The sequence below is a fragment of the Schistocerca americana genome, chromosome 11 (assembly GCF_021461395.2).
Source record: "Schistocerca americana isolate TAMUIC-IGC-003095 chromosome 11, iqSchAmer2.1, whole genome shotgun sequence".
Taxonomy (NCBI): Eukaryota; Metazoa; Arthropoda; class Insecta; order Orthoptera; family Acrididae; genus Schistocerca; species Schistocerca americana.
Window position 1 is genome coordinate 176,254,886 of NC_060129.1, and position 23,319 is coordinate 176,278,204.

The 23,319-nt window shown below is 43.8% G+C and overlaps 1 protein-coding gene across 1 annotated transcript in view; it reads right to left on the bottom strand.

Moving 5' to 3' along the window:
* The window catches only part of LOC124553492 (protein PRRC2A-like), a 1,723,518-nt gene that overhangs the window by 561,379 nt on the left and 1,138,820 nt on the right, over positions 1-23,319 (bottom strand). The window contains exon 24 of the mRNA XM_047127347.1: positions 1,633-1,659. Within this exon, the coding sequence (XP_046983303.1) occupies positions 1,633-1,659 (27 nt within the window). The remainder of the gene's footprint in view (positions 1-1,632; positions 1,660-23,319) is intronic.

Sequence of the window (23,319 nt, forward strand, 5' to 3'; positions counted from 1 at the left end):
ATTTTTGTATTATTAATATAGCAAACATAGTTTGTAATCGTTTATATACATTTTTAGGACCCACTCCTCCTGAAGAAGATATTTTTGTAAAAATCGAAACCTAGGGCCAGAGCTAAATAAAGCTTTAATTTGGAACTGGTTGGCTGATTTTTGTCAACATCTTCAATCCTGCAATCATTCTACCACACCAGGAATACAGGATGATTGGAATTAATGTTTAAAAACACCCGAAGCGACATGGCGCTATGACAAGCAAATTAATGTAAGACACGCGGGGCCGTGTCGGGAAATACGCCGAAAGTGGATGACAAATGTCGAACGCGTGACGTCACCGGATGACGTACTTCGCCGAACGTGTAGCTCTCTTGGGCTGTTGATACTACCCTCGCCGGGGGGCGGGGGGTGGGGTGGGGGAGGGGGGGCAGTGCTACATATATCGATGCACAACACGACAAATTTCGGACACCTTTTGTGAATGTGATCTATTGTCAACGTAGAAGTTACAAAATTACTGTCCTCTCAATGGTTCAATGGCTCTGACCACTATGGGACTTAACTTCTGAGGTCATCAGTCCCCTAGAACTTAGAACTACTTAAACCAAACTACCCTAAGGACATCACACACATCCATGCCCGAGGCAGGATTCGAACCTGCGTCCGTAGCGGTCGCGCGGTGCCAGATTGTAGCGCCTAGAACCGTTCGGCCACCCCGGCAGGCCCAGGGTGTAAGGCAGCGCTGTAATATATCAACTAGACTGTTCAATATCGACATCAACATCCTTGTTAGGGAATGGATAAACGACACAGTACCTCAGGGTATATGAAATCGGAGAAATAAATATCTAAAAATAACGCTTTTTGCCGATGACGATCTAATCATACAGGATAGTAAAGACAAACTACAAATAGCGGTAAATAGATTAAATAATTCAAGTCTAAATTATAGCCTGAATATATCAACAACAAAAATAAACACCACAAGATCCAACAGAATCATCAGTAACATAATAACAGAACAGGTGTCACATTTTCGGTATCTAGGATGTGTCATAACGTTTGAAGGAGAGAAAGACATAAATAAGAGAATTAATACCTACCAAAATATATGTGGCACGATCAGAGTAACACCAATGGGTAAAGCGAAAAGAGAAACCCAAATGAAATTTTATAAAGTCACAAGACTACCCACATTACTATGTGGATCAGAAAGTTGGACATTGAGAACAAAAGACGTAAGACAATTTCAAGCATCACAAAAGAAGTTCTTCAGATCAGTGAAAGGCTGTACAACAGAAGACAAAGTAAGAAATAAGGAAAGAACTGGGGATACAATCATTAACTGAAAAAGTAATCCCATTTATTGCATATGCCATCTCAGAGAATCCTTCGACAAGAGCAGGTTAGGCCGGAATAGATCTTAAGCCCTAAACCTGAACTGGCAGAAGAAGAAGAAGAAGAAGAAGAGTAAAAAGAATAAGAGTACAAAACTCTATTGCAAGTTTCTTCTGTATTTCAACAAATCAATGTCATGTATTCACAATACTCAGTAAGAATACCGTCACCAACAGAATGCCACACAGAAAACTTAAGAGACGTTGACACAAAATACATATTTACCAAAGTTGAACTCACCTTCCGCCTTTGTGACTTTGAACTCATCTGCAACCAACCAGACATGCAAAAAAAAGAAAAATTCCAAGATACATGTTAGTAAAATTAGTAGCAACGAACTGCATATCTGTCTTTCTAATTAATTGATGGAAATGGCATCAAACTAAATAATTTAAATATACTTTGAATGTTATTAACCATCGTGCAAATATAAAAAGGTCATTACTGAAGAATTTATTAGAGACTATAAAAAGTTGTTAAGGGAAAATTTTCAGTATAATAAAAGGGTATCATACGTTAGAATTTTTAATATTGTGTACATACTGAACAATATGCAAAACAATAGCTTATAGGTAGCATGTTCAAAAACTTCATTACTTTCCCAAAAGATTATATTATTTTACTACAGGCAATATAGAATAAGAGCACAGGACACATAATTAAAAATCACCAATACGCAATCTCTCAGAAAACAACTTTATGAGGAGGGGTTTTTAAAAGGTGATTCTATTACAGGGAATGCAATATTTTGTTCAAAACTGTCATTTTCAAGTACTACTGTTGCTTACATTAGGAATCAATACAGTTTATATATTTAGTGAAACGAAAGTGTAGTTCTTACTATATCATGCCCAGATATTAGTTTTGAGCTAACAGGGTTCTCCAATAAACACTGAGTAAATGGGTCATGCTAGCAATTGAACTGAAATGATTAAATAATTATGAATGAAAGCAAACCAACATTTAATATGTAAAAAATGTTATGTAACTTACTTTAGATGTAACCTGTTAATTCAGAAAAAAGTCTTTAAGTTACTGGTTTGTTACATGATGACGAAATCATAAAATGCAGGAAATCAAGGCAATACAATTGATGGTAATTTGTGAGGTTACCTTTAAGATGTTACAGCAACTATGTTAGAACTGTAACTGTGAGCTATAAATATGAATGAGAAGCGCTTTGATAAACCTAGGAAATTTAAGATATTAGTTGTCATAAACAGAAGTAGACTGGTATCAGGGCTGACTCATTATTGTATCTGTCAACCAGCTCATTTTTAGCGTAAAGTTTTTCACAACCTACACAATAATTTTCTTGTAATCTCTGTCTGTTGGAACAGAGTGCATACATTGTCCTCGAGTAACGATGGCCCGATTTCTGTTGTTGAAATGTGTTGCCTGTGATAAAAGCACGTAACTATGTGACAATCTATGTCTCATACTGAAAGACAATCTCTGTAATCATACTGTTTTGGTTTTATCACTGTTTTCAGTTCTTCTTGGATCACTTCTTATCATCCAAAATATAAAAGATGCGTAGGCGGCTTTGATTTATACTATGTATTGATACATCAAGATGAAATTATGTGTGGATTATTTATCACATGAGAAGACGACAATAATATGCTGAAACCAGCCATATGAATTTGGCTATCTTAACATATTAGATTATTGTATAAACATTTGTGAGGTCGTATTCTTCCGTCTGGCGAGATATTGCTTCTTAAAAATCTAAAAGACACAGCGGTGCATACTCCCATTTGACAAAATATCGACTTTTAAAAATCAAAACACACAGGTTTCATTTTTTACTAATATAAAGGGGCTTTTGTGATAAATAGACTAGTGATCCTAAACCAAGCCTGTAGCGAAATAGTAAACAGGGATTAACTCTTGTTTTCAACAAATGCTCCAAAATTATCCCTTCAACCTCGCTACACACTAGACATCTCTATAGAAGTCATCAGCTCACGAAAATTCTTTGCATGTTGTGAATGTTTGGTGCGCTCTCAGAAATACTTTCCACCATCTCTTCAGGCTGTCCGCTTCTGCTAACTCGTCACTGATTGGTTGTTATTTTACTATCGTAGCTGCACAAACAGTCGACTTATGACTACCATTATCTGCAAAATTCTGCTCGATTCTACGCCCCCTATCCTGTTCCAACGTCAACATCACATTGCTTCCCTCCATCCTAGATGGGGCGAAAAAATGGTGGCTGAAAAAATACCCTATCGAAGGGACGACAAAATGTGGAGCAAAAAATAAATGAACGACCCACTGACCGTGCCACAACAATGCTGAAACAGGTTTGGATATGAAAAATGCTAGACTCTGTTAAATATAATTCTGACTATATAAACTATAAAGAATCTTTGATTCCGCTGCGAGTCAACGAGTCATCCAGGCCACAATACTATGTCGTTCCTCAAGAATATCCTTCCCTCCAAGGGCGCAAGTGCCACAAGGCAGACAGTAGTACTTGTATGAAGTTTGAAAAGTAGTAGAGGACCTAGTGACGGAAGTGAAGCTTTGAAGGCGGGTCGTGAATCGTACCTGGATGTTGAGTGGGTAAGTGCATTACCCACAAATGTCAAGGTGCCCAGTTCGAGTCCTGGTCCAGAAAACAGTTTCAGTATGCCAGGAAGTTTCGTTATTATGATTACTGTTTGTCTGAAGCAATATAAAAAATAAATACTTAGGGTGGAACTGGATATGGTATTCCACTAGTTCTCATTATTTCCTGTTTTCTTAGTTTCCATTAAAAAAGACGGGTATCAGCTTCAAAATGTTGATGAGCTGTTAAATGGACACTTAATACCTTTGTGTTAATGTTGCCTTCCAAAACAAGCTGACTTCCTCATTAAGACAGGAATGCTACTTAATGTGCTACTTCCTCACACTGTACTAAGCACTCCTGCGTGGGAAAGAATAAAGAAGAAAAATAACACATTATATGAATGAATGTGTGTGTGTGTGTGTGTGTGTGTGTGTGTGTGTGTGTGTGTGTGTGTAAAAAGAGATACACAAGGGATGGTGAAGATGGAGAGCCATAGATAACAGAAACAGAGAGCTCTAGAGAATGCACTTGAGAAACGGAGAGGGATGTAAAAGGAACGGAGGGAGAAGATGAGTGGAAAAAGAGGTAGAATCAAACAGGGAAATAATAAAAGAGGAAATTCATAAAAGGGAGAAAGCAATGATGTGTGTCAAAGTGGATAGAATCATGTGACACAAAAAGAGTGACAGAGTGAGTGAGTGAGGAAAAGATAGAAAGAAAGAAAGAAAGAAAGAAAGAGAGAGAGAATCTTGTGTATGAATGAAGGAAATAAGGGAGGAAGCAAACTGAAATTAACACCCTATCACAGATATATGAGAGAATGGGCATGAGACAGCAAGAGTGTGAAATAGGCAGACAGGGTGTAGAAGGGTAGATCCAGTGTGGAATGGATAGAAACATAGCAGAGTAAACAAAAACATGGTCGACATCAAAATACGCAGAGAGACTTTCGATCATTATGGCAGGATCGCCTGGACAAATTATACATAATTTTCAGTAGAGAATTACTCTTCTATTTTTTGTTTTGTCTGTAGTTTAATAAACAACCAATATCAAAATTATATGTTTACTGGAATGACCACCAGAAACTGCCTGTGCTGAGAACAGGCAGCCATATGCGGCCATCAGAAAAAGCAGCACTATGGAGACTTCCTGTTCTCCATCTTGATGATATGCGGTGGATATGTACAAGGAACATTCGTCCGATAACATTAACCAGACAGCTGTGCTGGCTAATACTGGAATAAATATGGAGTTTCCAAAGTTTCGAACCTCTTTCGCTAGGCTCACTCCTGAAATGAAAATTCTAGAGCATAATAATTTTACATATAAATCAGTTTTACGTTTCTCCCATTTTTCATTTGTGAGCTACAGAAAAGTAGTAACAGCTCTATAATCACTGGTTTCTCATGGAAAATGGTAGATCACCACCTGATTTTCGGCACTATCTGTATGTCGCTTTATTGTTGAATATACAGAAACAGTATGGAAGAGACAGGGATGATATGGAAGAGAGAAGAAAGTGTAAATGAGAAAGAAACGTATAAAAGAGGGAGCAAAACTGCGAATTTGGAGAAAAGTGTGAAGGGGGAGAAAAAAGTGACAAAGAGAAAAAGGTTACTGAAGGAGAAATAATGCAAATGTGAGAGAAAGAGCGTGAAAAAGACAGACTGACTGACTGACTGACTGACTGACAAACAGAAAGAGAAACAGATAGAAAGATAGGTGGTAGAAATGAAAGAGAACAAGGTAGAATAAATATGAAACTGTAAAAAGAGCGAAACAGGGAGAAACAGTGCAAAAGTGGAGGAAATGAAATGAAATCATCATGTGACATTGATGGCCAGTTCTCACCTGGGAATTGCTAGTCTTTTCAGGTGATGGCAGATTGGGCGACTTGGATATTGATGATGATGAATTTATGAGGACGACACAATACACAGTCCCTGACCGGGCGGAAATCGTATCCAGGCCCACTGCATGGCGGTCAGAAGTGCTGACCATTCAGTTAAGGAGGCGGACAAAGTGAAGGCATAGGGAAAGGGAAAGTTTGTCAAAGAGGAAGAAAAACTGAAAGAAAGATAAAATTTTAAAAGCACTGAGAAAAAGAGTGGAACAGAGAGCGAAAGTGAAAAACATGGCTAGTGGACAGTGTGGGGGAGAAAGTACAAATGGGAAAGAAGAAGTACAAAAGAGGTAGAAAAAGTGTGTAACACAGAGAGGAAGAGTGAAAGAAGGAAGGGAGAGGGATGTGGAACAAGGGGGAAAAGTGAAAGATGGAGGAAAATGTGAAAGTGGAAGACAACGTGTGAAAGAAGCAGAAATGGTGGAAAAGAGAGAGAAAGCGTCGAATTGTTCTTGCTCTTGTTTGTTTAGGTTGTTCAACATCAAAACTCTTGAAATAGTGAAAACTGTGTGAAAGAGACAGAAGTGTATAGTATACTGGTAAGAGAGGGAGAAGAGTGTGAAGTATGTGGAAAAAGTGCAAAACAAGGAAAATTGCCAGAAGATGGAGAAAAACTGCGAAACAAGGAAAAAAAAGCCTGTGAAATGGGAAAACAGATTGCGAAAGCGAGAGGAAAATGTGTAACAGAAAGAAAAAGTGAGAAAGTGGAAGGCAACGTCCCACGAGAGAAAAGCACTAAAGGGAATGAAAGGGTGTGAAAAGAGTGAAGGAGTAATGAAGAGAATTAGACAGAGAAATAAGGAGAATGTAACAGAAACAGAATGAGAGCAGGAGAAATAGAGAAAGTGAGATAGAAGAGAGAGGCAGGGAACAGACGAGTGGAACTGCACGATGTTACGCGCAGCGCGCACACACGTGGCCCTCGGAGGTCGACCGCCTCATCTAATTTCCGTGGCTGTCCGCAAAGTGGCAGCAATTGCCTTAATTGGAAGCGCCACTTAGCTTCGTTTTGTTGTTCTACCTCCCCCCTCCCGTCTCCCCATCTCCCCCCTCAGTGCCTCTCGCACCCAATGCCGTTCCACCGATGTCTCCGGACGCCAAAATACTCCCACGAAGAGGCGAGTTAAGTGTTTAGTGGCCAGCTGGTAATAGTTCCGACAGAGGCACAGACTCTGCCAAATCTCACAGTTAACAGTTGCAGTAAACCTGATAATACAGTAAGAGTCCCGCACCCTTCTCGCGATTTTAGGGACTATAAAAAGAGTCAATAGCACCACTGTTTCAGTACCAACGTGCACAGCCAAGAACCTAACAAATATACGAGTAAATAGTGCGGCGTTGCAGCTTTATCGCTGATAATTACGTACTCTGCACAACTTTACAAGCCACAGCTTTCCCCATCAACATAAACACCATTTTATAGTACTTCTAAACATTTTATCTCGTCAGGCTAACTTGCGCGAACCTATTCTAATGTAAGCCTCAATGGCCAACGTATCTCCTTAAGGGGACCTGGACGTCATAGCATTCAGTTTTTTACTAGTGTTTTGAAAATTAATAACTCAAAGCTACAACAGGTATGGAAATGAAACTTTAATCATGTAATTGGCATATTCTGATCTTCATCTGAAAAACTGGAAAATTGTGGAATACGTAGTGGAGTCACTTCTGATTTTAGCTTACTTACAGTATAACGTATAAATTTTATTTTAGATACACCATACCTCCACACTATTCAAAATAAAAGGTGAAAAGAAATTTTATTCTTTTAATTATCAACTTATTGAAACAGTGAACCAGGAATGTTTACCAGTTTGTTGTTTTGTGTATTTCTAAGGAAATGTTTTTTAGAAACCAGTTTTTAAGCTAATAATTTAAGAACACGTGACATGCTCCAGCTTCAAATATTTAATACTCTGTTGAATAGTGTGGGTCAATGTGAAGACAATCACTATATCATTATCATGCAAAATTTTGATTTTGTACCTTTAATATTAGATGAGATAGTAATACCTAAGTATGCAAAAACGGGAGACTGAAACTAAAGATATGCATATCATTGCTTCTTAATGACAACATGCCAAAACATTCCAGTTCCATAATCTTATTAATTCTGACTGTCCTTTTCATCTTATTTAGTTTTCTTTCTTTCTAATTGAGGCCTCCTTTGTCATGCCTTCAGTAGCCTTTTTTTTTTTCGACTTCAACGGTACTTTGCCTGTCCACTGAATAGTATCCCGCTTTTGACGTCGTCCCAAGTTTTGATGCCTAGTCCGCCCGTGATGTTTAATCTGCTTGTTACTCCATGAGTAAAACACATTATGGCGTCCACCCGACACCGGTCCATCCCACCAACCTGAGAAGCTGACGTGCCAATAAAGACATAATTAAACTCGAGTAACCTACAGGTACCACAGACCGATCGATTGCGATAAATCCCTGTTCATAGCACAGTCGATATGTTCTTCAATGATATTACACAAAGGAATTGCTATGGAAACAGCCACGTCAAAATTAAACAACGAAACACTGTAGGATTTAATACATTGTGTGAATGTGTGTGTGTGTGTGTGTGTAAAAAGAGATAAACAAGGGATGGTAAACATGGAAATGCTGAGCTGCTATAGATACAGGACACATTTTTAGAAAAATAATCAATTTTTTGGGCCCTCATGACTTCCAGGTCACCTTAAAAAAAACGGTTCCAATGGCTCTGAGCACTATGGAACTTAACATCTATGGTCATCAGTCCCCTAGAACTTAGAACTACTTAAACCTAACTAACCTAAGGACATCACACAACACCCAGTCATCACGAGGCAGAGAAAATCCCTGACCCCGCCGGGAATCGAACCCGGGAACCCGGGCGTGGGAAGCGAGAACGCTACCTCACGACCACGAGCTGCGGACTCACCTTAAAAGAGCGCATTGTTCTCAGTGTGGTGTTGTACATAGTGTAGAACTGGTAGCAGGCAGTCGTTTGACCTTCCGCTGCTAAGTTAAGTCATTGCAGTCAGGTCGTGTGTGTGTGTGTGTGTGTGTGTGTGTGTGTGTGTGTGTGTGTCAGTTGCATGGCATCAGCCCAGTGAGATACACTCTGTGATCAAAACTATCCGGACACCCCGAAAAACATACGTTTTTCATATTAGGTGCATTGTGCTGCCACCTACTGCCAGGGACTCCATATCAGCGACCTCAGTAGTCATTAAACGTCGTGAGAGAGCTGAATGGGGCGCTATGCGGAACTCACGGACTTCGAATGTGGTCAGGTGATTGGGTGTCACTTGTGTCATACGTCTGTACGCGAGATCACCACACTCCTAAACATCCCTAGGTCCACTGTTTCCGATGTGATAGTGAACTGGAAACGTGAAGGGACACGTACAGCACAAAAGCGTAGGCGCCGATCTGGTCTGGCTCCAATGGCTCTTGAGCACTATGCGACTTAACTTCTGAGGTCATCAGTCGCCTAGAACTTAGAACTAATTAAACCTAACTAACCTAAGGACATCACAGAATCCCGAGGCAGGATTCGAACCTGCGACCGCAGCGGTCGCTCGGCTCCAGACTGTAGCGCCTTGAACCGCACGACCACCCCCCCCCCCCCCCCTCGACCTGGTCTATTGATTGACAGAGACCGCCGACAGATGAAGAGGGTCGTAATGTGTAATAAGCAGACATCTATCCGGACTATCAGACAGGAATATTCCAAACTGCACCAGGATGCACTGCAAGTACAGTGACAGTTAGGCGGGAGGTGAGAAAACTTGGATTTCATGGTCGAGCGGCTGCTCATAAGCCACACATCACGCTCGTAAATGCCAAACGACGCCTCGCTTGGTGTCATAGTGTAAGCATTGGACGATTGAACAGTGGAAAAACGTTGTGCGGAGTGTCGAATCACGGTACACAATGTGTCGATCTGATGGCAGTGTGGGTATAGCGAATGCCCTATGAACGTCATCTGCCAGCGGGGGTAGTGCCAACAGTAAAATTCGGAGGCGGTGGTGTTATGGTGTGGTCGTGTTTTTAATGGAGGGGGCTTGCGCCCCTTGTTGTTTTGCGTGGCACTACCACAGCAGACGCCTACATTGCTGTTTTAAACACCTTCTTGCTTCCCACTGTTGAAGAACAATTCGGGGATGGCGACTGCATCTTTCAACACGATCCGAGCATCTGTACATGATGCACGGCCTGTGGTGGAGTGGGTACACAAATATAACATCCCTGTAATGGACTGGCCTGCACAGAGTCCTGACTTGGGTCCTATAGAACACCTCTGGGATGTTTTGGAACCCCGACTTCGTGCCAGGCCTCACCGACCGACATCGATACCTCTCCTCAGTGCAGCATTCCATGAAGAGTGAGCTGCCATTCCCCAAGAAACCTTCCAGCACCTGATCGGACGAATGGCTGCGAGACTGGAAGCTGTCATCAAGACTAAGGGTGGGCCAATACCATACTGAATTCCAGCATTACCGATGGAGGGCGCGACGAGCTTGTAAGCCATTTTCTGCCAGGTGTCCGGATACTTTTGATCACATAGTGAAGGTCGACGTGGAGACGCGAAGTACGGCAGTGAGCAGATTCCTGTGGCATACCACGAATCAAGTTGCCCCATTTGTCGGTGAGTCAATGCGGTGCGTCCGACAGGTGAACAACGAATGGAGAACCGCACGCGGTCACGCAACTCTGCACTGTACAGTGGTAGTAAAAATATCGTAACGGACAGTAACGAGAGTGAACGCTATGTCAGGTAAATAACAATCGGCTTCAAACTAAACAAGAAATGCGGTTGGCAGTGAATGGTGGTCCGGCTCGGCAACAGCACGCAATAGACATTTACGGTCGGCTACCTCGCGACAGACACATGACATACAGGCCTTCAGTGGTACAAACAACACAGGCACTGTACAACGGCTGACTGGAGGGACGTGTAGTGTGGGCAGATTTCGCTTCTTCGTTTTTCCAGATGACGCGACGTGGCTATTGCACCTACAGCGCAATGAGACGTTTTACCCGAGGGTGTAGTTCAGACTGGAGGTGGTTTTATAATGTCTTAGGCAAGTTTCTCGTACCGTGACCTGGGCCCACACATTCACGTTGCCTTGGACATGACGTCAGAGGCAACGTGAATGTGTGGGCCCAGGTCACGGTACGAGAAACTTGGAAATGAAGTTTGAGGCAATGTGAATGTGTGGGCCCAGGTCACGGTACGAGAAACTTGGGCATGAAGTCCGAGGCAACGTGAATGTGTGGGCCCAGGTCGCGGTACGAGAAACTTGGGCATGAAGTCCGAGGCAACGTGAATGTGTGGGCCCAGGTCACGGTACGAGAAACTTGGACATGAAGTCCGAGGCAATGTGAATGTAACGGCCCAGGTCACGGTACGAGAAACTTGGACATGAAGTCCAAGGCAACGTGAATGTGTGGGCCCAGGTCACGGTACGAGAAACTTGGGCATGAAGTCCGAGGCAACGTGAATGTGTGGGCCCAGGTCGCGGTACGAGAAACTTGGACATGAAGTCCGAGGCAATGTGAATGTGTGGGCCCAGGACGCGGTACGAGAAACTTGGACATGAAGTCCGAGGCAATGTGAATGTAACGGCCCAGGTCATGGTACGAGAAACTTGGGCATGAAGTCTGAGGCAACGTGAATGTGTGGGCCCAGGTCACAGTACGAGAAACTTGGACATGAAGTCCGAGGCAATGTGAATGTGTGGGCCCAGGCCACGGTACGAAAAACTTGGACATGAAGTCCGAGGCAACGTGAATGTGTGGGCCCAGGTCGCGGTACGAGAAACTTGGACATGAAGTCCGAGGCAATGTGAATGTAACGGCCCAGGTCATGGTACGAGAAACTTGGACATGACGTCCGAGGCAACGTGAATGTGTGGGCGCAGGTCACGGTACGAGAAACTTGAACATGAAGTCCGAGGCAATGTGAATGTGTGGGCCCAGGTCACGGTACAAGAAACTTGGACATGAAGTCTGAGGCAACGTGAATGTGTGGGCCCAGGTCACAGTATGAGAAACTTGGACATGAAGTCAGAGGCAACGTGAATGTGTGGGCCCAGGTCACAGTACGAGAAACTTGGACATGAAGTCAGAGGCAACGTGAACGTGTGGGCCCAGGTCACAGTACGAGAAACTTGGACATGAAGTCAGAGGCAACGTGAATGTGTGGGCCCAGGTCACAGTACGAGAAACTTGGACATGAAGTCCGAGATAACGTGAATGTGTGGGCCCAGGTCACAGTACGAGAAACTTGGACATGAAGTCAGAGGCAACGTGAATGTGTGGGCCCAGGTCACAGTACGAGAAACTTGGGCATGAAGTCAGAGGCAACGTGAATGTGTGGGCCCAGGTCACAGTACGAGAAACTTGGACATGAAGTCTGAGGCAACGTGAATATGTGGGCCCAGGTCACAGTACGAGAAACTTGGACATGAAGTAAGAGGCAACGTGAATGTGTGGGCCCAGGTCACAGTACGAGAAACTTGGACATGAAGTCAGAGGCAACGTGAATGTGTGGGCCCAGGTCACAGTACGAGAAACTTGGGCATGAAGTCTGAGGCAACATGAATGTGTGGGCCCAGGTCACGGTATGAGAAACTTGGACATGAAGTCCGAGGCAACGTGAATGTGTGGGCCCAGGTCGCGGTACGAGAAACTTGGACATGAAGTCCGAGGCAATGTGAATGTAACGGCCCAGGTCACAGTACGAGAAACTTGGACATGAAGTCAGAGGCAACGTGAATGTGTGGGCCCAGGTCACAGTACGAGAAACTTGGGCATGAAGTCAGAGGCAACGTGAATGTGTGGGCCCAGGTCGCAGTACGAGAAACTTGGACATGAAGTCAGAGGCAACGTGAATGTGTGGGCCCAGGTCACAGTACGAGAAACTTGGACATGAAGTCAGAGGCAACGTGAATGTGTGGGCCCAGGTCACAGTACGAGAAACTTGCGCATGAAGTCTGAGGCAACGTGAATGTGTGGGCCCAGGTCACGGTATGAGAAACTTGGACATGAAGTCAGAGGCAACGTGAATGTGTGGGCCCAGGCCACAGTACGAAAAACTTGGACATGATGTCCGAGGCAACGTGAATGTGTGGGCCTAGGTCGCGGTACGAGAAACTTGGACATGAAGTCCGAGGCAATGTGAATGTAACGGCCCAGGTCACAGTACGAGAAACTTGGACATGAAGTCAGAGGCAACGTGAATGTGTGGGCCCAGATCACAGTACGAGAAACTTGGGCATGAAGTCTGAGGCAACGTGAATGTGTGGGCCCAGGTCACGGTATGAGAAACTTGGACATGAAGTCAGAGGCAACGTGAATGTGTGGGCCCAGGTCACAGTACGAGAAACTTGGACATGAAGTCAGAGGCAACGTGAATGTGTGGGCCCAGGTCACAGTACGAGAAACTTGGACATGAAGTCCGAGGCAACGTGAATCTGTGGGTCCAGGTCACGGTATGAGAAACTTGGACATGAAATCCGAGGCAATGTGAATGTGTGGGCCCAGGTCACGGTACGAGATACTTGCCTAAGACATTATAAAACCACTTCCAGTCTGAACTACATACCTTCATCACACTGCGGGTAAAACGACTCATTGTGCCGTAGGTGCAATCGCCGCGAAGCGTCATATTCATTTCAACTTTCACGGTGATCAAGTGCTGGTTTTTCTTCCACATCTTCATGATTAGTATACTGTGGCCATTCCTGTCTTCCAAAATGGTGAGAGCTTTGTTCGCAGGGCTGGAAAAACGAGCTCCTTGTTTGACGGACACCCACAAGGAACCCGTGACTGTCAAGACGCAAAAGACCAATTATGCTTATGGCATTCCGTGCCTGCAATATTGTTTACCATGCAACCACAGTAATGGCTGCTAATGACAACAGGGCGCAGGATTGGAGGTATCCAATGGTGAGCATACCGCGAGGCTACAGAGTGTAGTGGAACTGCTTTGTCGACGAGTAGCCGACAACAGTGGCAACGATATGCAAACCCAAACACTGCATTATATCCACAACAGCAGTTGCCGAAGTTGATATTTCGCCAGAAAAGGAACCAAGGAATTACGCAGAGTGAGAAAGAAGAGGCAATGCAATATTAGTGTTTCTGCAATTGCTGTCGATGGCCATAATCACGTCGGAAACGTTTTTGCATGAACCACCTGAGTACAATTGACCGCTCCGCCGATGCACTGCCCTTTTTCACCTAGTGTACGCGATCCTACCGCCATTTCTAAATGTGCATATCGCTATCCCATAACTTTTGTCATCTACATCAACGTTTATACTCCGCAAGCCAACCAACGGTGTGTGGCGGAGGGCACTTTACCTGCCACTGTCATTACCTCCCTTTCCTGTTCCAGTCGCGTACGGTTCGGGGGAAGAACGGTTGCCGGAAAGCCTCCGTGCGCGCTCGATCTCTCTAATTTTACATTCGTGATCTCCTCGGGAGGTATAAGTAGGGGGAAGCAATATATTCGATACCTCATCCAGAAACGCACCCTCTCGAAACCTGGACAGCGAGCTACACCGCCATGTAGGGCGCCTCTCTTGCAGAGTCTGCCACTCGAGTTTGCTAAACATCTCCGTAACGCTATCACGGTTACCAAATAACCCTGTGACGAAACGCGCTGCTCTTCTTTCGATCTTCTCCTTCTCCTCTCTCAACCCGACCTGGTACGGATCCCACACTGATGAGCAATACTCAAGTATAGATCGAACGAGTGTTTTGTAAGCCGCCTCCTTTGTTGATGGACTACATTTTCTAAGGACTCTCCCAATGAATCTCAACCTGGTACCCGCCTTACCGACAATTAATTTTATATGATCATTCCACTTCAGATCGTTCCGCACGCATACTCCCAGATATTTTACAGAAGTAACTGCTACCACTGTTTGTTCCGCTATCATATAATCATTCAATAAAGGATCCTTCTTTCTGTGTATTCGCAATACATTACATTTGTCTATGGTAAGGGACAGTTGCCACTCCCTGCACCAAGTGCCTATCCACTGCAGATCTTCCTGCATTTCGCTGCAATTTTCTAATGCTGCAACTTCTCTGTATACTACAGCATCAACCGCGAAAAGCCGCATGGAACTTCCGACACTATCTACTAGGTCATTTATATATATTGTGAAAAGCAATGGTCCCATAACACTCCCCCGTGGCACGCCAGAGGTTACTTTAACGTCTGTAGACGTCTCTCCATTGATAACAACATGCTGTGTTCTGTTTGCTAAAAACTCTTCAATCCAGTCACACAGCTGGTCTGATATTCCGTAGGCTCTTACTTTGTTTATCAGGCGACAGTGCGGAACTGTATGGAACGCCTTCCGGAAGTCAAGGAAAATAGCATCTACCTGGGAGCCTGTATTTAATATTTTCTGGGTCTCATGAACAAATAAAGCTAGCTGGGTCTCACACCATCGCTGTTTCCGGAATCCATGTTGATTCCTACAGAGTAGATTCTGGGTTTCCAGAAATGACATGATACGCGAGCAAAAATCATGTTCTAAAATTCTACAACAGATGCATGTCAGAGATATAGGTCTATAGTTTTGCGCATCTGCTCGACCACCCTTCTTGAAAACTGGAACTACCTGTGCTCTTTTCCAATCATTTGGAACCTTCCGTTCCTCTAGAGACTTGCGGTACACGGCTGTTGGAAGGGGGGCAGTTCTTTCGCGTACTCTGTGTAGAATCGAATTGGTATCCCGTCAGGTCCAGTGGACTTTCCTCTGTTGAGCGATTTCAGTTGCTTTTCTATTCCTTGGACACTTATTTCGATGTCAGCCATTTTTTCGTTTGTGCGAGGATTGAGAGAAGGAACTGCAGTGCGGTCTTCCTCTGCGAAACAGCTTTGGAAAAAGGTGTTTAGTATTTCAGCTTTACGCCTGTCATCCTCTGCTTCAATGCCATTATCATCCCGGAGTGTCTGTATATCCTGTTTCGATCCACTTACTGATTTAACGTAAGACCAGAACTTCCTAGGATTTTCTGTCAAGTCGGTACATAGAATTTTACTTTCGAATTCACTAAACGCTTCACGCATAGCCCTCCTTACGCTAACTTTGGCATCGTTTAGCTTCTGTTTGCCTGGGAGGATTTGGCTGCGTTTAAATTTGCAGTGAAGCTCTCTTTGCTTTCGCAGTAGTTTCCTAACTTTGTTGTTGTACCACGGTGGGTTTTTCCCGTCCCTCACTGTTTTACTCGGCACGTACCTGTCTAAAACGCATTTTACGATTGCCTTGAACTTTTTCCATAAACACTCAACATTGTCAGTGTATCTCTAAATACAGAACGTCCTTGCCGAATTTGGGACAGTTTCCAACAAGATAACGCACAACAATGCTGATTGTCCACTTTCAAAATGTCTGTGCAGAATACGTTACGGCAATACGATACCCGCTCCTGCTGGCATAGTTTAGCGGTATTCATTCCTGACCATGCCGAATGTCTGCACCACTATAATCCGCTCATCATAAACCTGATGTAAGCATTACACGGAGTATGAGGCGAGCTTTTTAAGTAAGTACCGTTTCGAAATTAAAATAAGATGTGCTAAGATAGCTCAATAATTTTGTTTTTGCATGAAAGCCTGTACCTTAATCTACGCACTGACGCCATTACAGTCTGATTCTTCGTTGTTCACGTTGTGTACTGAGCGTTTAAGATGCCTCCGATAATCGTGAGTCCCGCAGACTGTGAAGTACGGCCTGTTATAAGATTTCTTAGTGCTAAAGGCCTAAAAGCGATCGATATTCATCGTGAGATCTGTGCAGTTTACGGAGAAAACATTGAGTGATGGAATGGTAAGAAAGTGGGTGAGAGCATTTAAAGATGGTCGCACAAATGTGCACGACGAACAACGGAGTGGGCGTCCTTCGGTCGTTAATGAAAGTTTGGTGCAGGAAGTGGACAATAAGGCGAGAGAAAACAGACGCTTTACGATTTCCTCCTTGCGGGATGACTTTCCTAATGTTTCTCGTAGTGTTTTGTACGGCATTGTGGCCGAGCACTTGAATTACCGAAAATTGTGCGCACGTTGGGTACCGAAAATGTTGACGGATGTGCAGAAAACCAAACGTTTAGACAGTGCATTGACGTTCCTCGAGCGGTACCACAACGACGGTGATGATTTCTTAAGCCAAATTGTTACGGGCGATGAAACGTGGGTGGCCTACGTCACACCAGAATCAAAGCAACAGTCCACGGAAGTTGAGCCAGGGTATCGTTTTGCTGCAAGACAATGCCCGTCCGCGTGTGGCGGATCAGACCAAAGATCTCATCACATCTTTTCGACGGGAAACTCGAGATCATCCTCCGTACAGCCCCGATCTTGCGCCCAGTGACTACCATCTGTTCCTGCACTTGAAGAAACACCTGGGCGGTCAGCGTCTTCGAGCAACACCGACTCAAAGGAAGGCCTCGGCGCTTGTTCGTGACGTCACGTCAGCTAGGCACGGCGAACGCCAGGTCTGTTGCAGGCATACTCATAATGGTGGTGTCTCCCTCTCTGACACAGGAAAATGTGAAACTATTGGTGGTAGTTGACCGACACACAATGTTCTGAGAGATTTCTGCCATCAATTAATTGCGCAATTAATTACACTTCTTAACAAATAGTGTACTCCTGAACTTAAATTTACACCTGTTTTAAGGATTGACACACAAAAACAACTTCATGGTCCAGCAGCAACAGAATTCGTGCTTCTTTACCTTATTTGTAAATCTGAGGAAGTTACGTTTGTACTGGGTTGCTTTTACAAGAAACTGTGAATATATTGGTGCTCTTCTATAGGTATCTTGGTTGACTATGCGGTGATGAGCACTGAATGTTAATGAAATATCTTGCGATTGTACACGTTGGGGGAGGGGGTGGGGGACAGAAGAAGAGGCAAAAGAGACATACTTGTTTCATCAAATAAAATTTTTTTATCTTATAAAGTTCCTCCTTTCAGTGGCAAGAGGGGAATATTTATCTTTTCTAATGTGCATGTTTAAAAAAGTTTAAACTCAGCAGTATTTTCGATGTATGAAGCTACTTTGTTTCCTGTTTAGAATTGCTTTCGTTGAAAACGACTGTAATCTAATGACTGGCAACAGTTGGACATTTACATATGTAAATTAGTTCACATTTCCAGTGACGATGTCAAACGAAAGTAAATAAATAAATAAATAAAAGAAACGAGTTAATTGTAAGGGGGTTGGGGTAAGTTTCGATAACAAAATGGATCAAGTAAATATAGTTTTTTGAATGTAAAACTTCCGAAGCTTGCAATAGGGCAAAGCTTCTTCTCATATTGATCTACGTTTATTTCGACAGGATTCAGTAATACAGAACTATGATCTTCATTTGTAGCTTTACGACAGTATGAAAATCTTTCAACTAAATGAAACTGCGGAATCCAAAACAATACCAAACATTTTGTCCAAAACTAAGAAATTTATGGTGATAAGCAGGCGTTTCTGCCTGCAACAGACCTTTCGTTCGCCATGTCTAGCTGACGTGACGTCACCGACAAGCGCCGAGGCCTTCCTTTGAGTCGGTGTTGCTTCGAGACGATGACGAAGTCAAAACAGTGGTGCTGCAGTGGTTAACAAGTCAGGCGGCAGACTTCTATGAGGAGGGTGTTCAAAAACTGGTACAACGTTATGACAAGTGCATCAGTATTGACGGAAATTATGTAGAAAAGTAGATTAAGGTACAGGTTTTCATGTAAAAATTGAATTAATGATATGTCTTAGCACGTCTTTTTTTAATTTCAAAACGGTACTTACTTAAGAAACACGTCTCGTGTTCTTCCGCGTTTCCTGGAACCTCATTGGATTTCCGTTTGACGTGGGACTGCAGCCAAGCTTTCTCGAGTACTGTGAAGTAAGGTAAGAATGGTAGGCTTTGTGCTGTGCGTTACGCGCGCGTCGACTTTGCGGTAATACGGGACAACGACTTTCGCGGCGCACTTGACTTGGACAGCACCGGCCGGTCAGCTGTTACAGCTAGACTGCAGTCATGTGGCCAGCTGCAGTTCACTAGAGATGGGTCGAACTCGTTCATTCCCGTTAAGAACTTCATTCATTTCACTCTTTGCCGTGAAGCGTTCAAATGAAGTAGTTCATTCATGAAGTACGGAAGCCTGGCGAAGTTGTCCAGTTCGCCGCTCAGCCGCGCCTACCCTCGTACAATAAAGCTTCGTAATACTTCATAATTTTACCAACAGATGGCCGAACTATGAAGTAACGTCCACGTAACGTTTTGCGTCTTACAGCGTCTGAGGTAACTTAAATACAGCATGGTCGAAGGGGACAAAGGAAAGATAAATAGAGAAGCCTGTCACATATAAAGAAGGTACTACGTTTAACTTTGCTCGACATTTTTTCATGAAGCGCCAAAAAGAGTCTTCATCTGCCAAATGAAACATTATTTGTTGTGTTTATGGACTGAAAACTAGGGCTACTAACGAAATTAAGTCCAATTTTATGTTCCTTTTAAAATTTAATCCAAAATAGAATGAGTATGTTTACCACTGTCACAAAGCTTATATACCTACGTTAAGTAATTATTCAGAAGTTTTCCTGTAGATTTTATTTTTGTTGAGAATAATAACCCTCTAAATTCAAAACGTAAACTGTCACCTGTAGTCGTTGTTACGATTTCAGGTAAAATCCCTCTTTATTTTATTCGGAAAGCAATTTTTGTGTCTGTTCACCCTTATACAATGGCTAGCAACTCGCGATCACGTAGAAGTAGTGAAATTTGGGGTTTCTTCGCCGATTTAGGTGATGGGAAAGCAAAGTGCAACTGTTGTTGTAAGTGTATTTCACCGCGCGATTCGTCGACAGACAGTAGAGGGAGGACTGAAGTGAAGGGAGAATGATTGACGTAGCGCCAATGTAGTGGGAGAGGGAGAGGGGAAGAGAGTGAGTGAACGAACTAGAAAAAAAGTGTGGAGTGTGCTATCTGTGGAGAGTTTGAAGTACCAGTTCACTGAAATTGAGTAGTTAGTTCACACTTCACTGGAGTGAAGCGTTCATTTGAACGACTCATTCACGAGCTCCCCACCACTACAGTTCACACGTAAAGAGACGAGCAGAGGAGTAGTACAGCTTCGAATGTCGTTTAATTTTTAAGCACACTCAAATAATACACTGCAAATCTTCCACAATACGCTCGTTAGACGACTAGACGAAAACCTCAACACGTTATCGTTTTTAGCTGATGTACTATTGTAATTAAAAACAAGAGTAATGAAAATTCCTAACTTAACCACAGGGTAATTTTTCTGCAGAAGCTGTGTGTGACGTAAGAGAGTATTGAAGGATTTCACCGTATAATCAAATATTGAATCCACTGAAGGTATTACTTACAGTCAGTCGTCTGCTAATCTCTAAGCTCCTTCTCCGTGCGAATCCGAGACATACATTTCAGTTCTGGAAGTGTCACCTGCTACGTGGATAACGAGCGTATCAACAACAGAACCCACGAAGCCAACCAGGGGCAACTGAGCTACCCAAGCACGACTCTCGCCCCGTCCTCACAGCTTTTCGTCGGCCAGTACCTCGTCTCCTACCTTCCAAACTTTACAGAAGATTTCTTTCAAGAGTGCTAGTTCTACAAGGTTCGCAGGAGTGCTTCTTCTATCATGACGAGCCTTTCTGTATCCCGCCAGCGTTCCGCAGTCTTGTTATTTCTCGGGTCAAATCCAGCAGCTTGGCTCCAGATCAGTCCTGTTAGGTTCCTATTGTAACGATACAGTAGCAAATGTAAAAATGTAGCCTTTGTATGATGTCATGGGTGCTGTGAAAATGATTGGTTTTCATCTTTCTACGATACTTATTTACCTCTGTGGTATAAAACGATGGACAGAGTCCAATTAAAGAGGATTTGGCTTCTAATTTTTGCCTTAAAAAATTAGTTATGTTTTCCTAATTTAAAAAACATTTATGAACAGCTCTACATAAAACATCGATTATTAAGAATTTGAAACTTCCTGGCTCGTTAAAACTGTGTGCCGGACCGAGACTCGAACTCGGGACCTTTGCCGTTCGCGGGCAAGTGCTCTACCAACTGAGGTACCGAAGCACGACTCACGCCCGGTACTCACAGCTTTACTTCTGTCAGTACCTCGTCTCCTACCTTCCAAACTTTACAGCTCTCCTGCGAACCCTGCAGAACTAGCAGTCCTGAAAGAAACGATATTGCGGAGACATGGCTTAGCCACAGCCTCGGGGATGTTTCCAGAATGAGATTTTCACTCTGCAGCGGAGTGTGCGCTGATATGAAACTTCCTGGCAGATTAAAACTGTGTGCCGGACCTAGACTCGACCTCGGGACCTTTGCTTTTCGTGGGCAAGTGCTCTACCAACTGAGCTACCCAAGCACGACTCACGCCCCGTCCTCACAGCTTTACTTCTGCCAGTACCTCGTCTCCTACCTTCCAAATTCAAGCTTTCTTTCAGGAGTGCTAGTTCTACAAGTTCTGCAAGGTTCGCAGGAGAGCTTCTGTAAAGTTTGGAAGGTAGGAGACGAGGTACTGGCAGAAGTAAAGCTGTGAGGACGGGGAGTGAGTCGGTCTTGGGTAACTCAGTTGGTGCCGGGATGGCAGCTCAGCGTGTTCGGCCAGAGGGTTAGCTGCCCTCTGTAATAAAAAAAAAACTGAGTTAAACGATCAACAACGAACTGAAACGGGTGTCTTGCGACGTCCGCCCCGAGAAAAACGAACAAAATGAGATTAAAAGCCGGCCGGTGTGGCCGAGCGTTTGCAGGCGCTTCAGTCTGGAACCGCTCGACCGCTACGTCGCAGGTTCGAATCCTGTCTCGGGCATGGATGTGTGTCATATCCTTAGGTTAGTTAGTAGTTCTAAGTTCTAGGGGACTGATGACCCCGATGTCGAGTCCCATAGTGCTCAGAGCCATTTGAACCATTTTTTGAGATTAAGACAAAAGGTTGGTAGAGCACTTGCCCGCGAAAGGGAAAGGTCCCGAGTTCGAGTCTCGGTCCGGCACACAGTTTTAATCTGCCAGGAAGATTCATCTCAGCGCACACTCCGCTGCAGAGTGAAAATCTCAGACAAGTGTACTGTAGCAATCTCTTTACCGAATTTGTCCATCTTCTACATATTCTGCCAATAAAACGTATTCTTTGTTTCTCCTTTCCCACATGTTCTATAAGATAGTTCCAGCTTTAGATTTTCGTAATTATAATCCCTAGGCACTTAACCGAATCGACATCCATTAAATTTGTGTGATTTATGGTGTAACCGAAGTTTTACGGAATTGTTTTAATGCCGCACTCATCTGTACTCTTGTGGACGTGTACACACTCTTCATTATTCAGGTTCAATTGCCACTTTTCGCTCTATTTCTTCTCTAAATCATTGTGACATTCGTCGTGGGATTATAATTACACACGGTAAACTAAAGCATCAACTGCAGTCAACTCAGATTGTCTCCTAAATCGTTGACGTAGAACAAGAGCAGGAGAGGGCTTATACAACACTTCCTAGGAGAACCCCTGATGTCACTTTGGGTTCTCTCGATGACTTCCCGTGAATTCCGACGAACTGTGACCTCCCTGATAGGAAAACACGGATCCAGTCGCGCAGCTGAGACGATACACCATAGGCACGGGATTTGATTAGATGCTGCTTGTGAGGAATGGTGTCAAAAGCCGAGAGGAAGAAATGCGGATGATAATCAGGTATTCATTGGACAAATATATTATACTACAACTGACATGTGATAACATTTTCACGCAATTTGGGTGCATAGATCCTCAGAAATCAGTACCCAGACCAACCACCTCTGGCCGTAATAACGGCCTTGATACGCCTGGGCATTGAGTCAAACAGATCTTGGATGGCGTGTACAGGTACAGCTGCCCATGCAGCTTCAACACGATACCACAGTTCATCGAGAGTAGTGACTGGCGTATTGTGACGCGCCAGTTGCTCGGCCACCATTGACCAGACCTTTTCAGTTGGTGAGAGATCTGGAGAATATGCTGGCCAGGGCAGCAGTAGAACATTTTCTGTGTCCAGAAAGGCCCGTACAGAACCTGCAAAATGCGGTCGTGCATTATCCTGCTGAAATGTAGGGTTTCGCAGGGATCGAATGAAGGGTAGAGCCACGGGTCGTAACACATCTGAAATGTAACGTCCACTGTTCAAAGTGCCGTCAATGCGAACAAGAGGTGACCGAGACGTGTAACCAATGGCACCCCGTACCATCACGCCGGGAGATACTCCAGTATGGCGATGACGAATACACGCTTCCAATGTGTGTTCACCGCGACGTCGCTAAACACGGTTGTGACCATCGTGATGCTGTAAACAGAACCTGGATTCATCCGAAAAAATGACGTTTTGCCATTCATGCTCTGAGGTTCGTCGTTGTGTACACCATCGCATGCGCTCCTGTCTGTGATGCAGCGTCAAG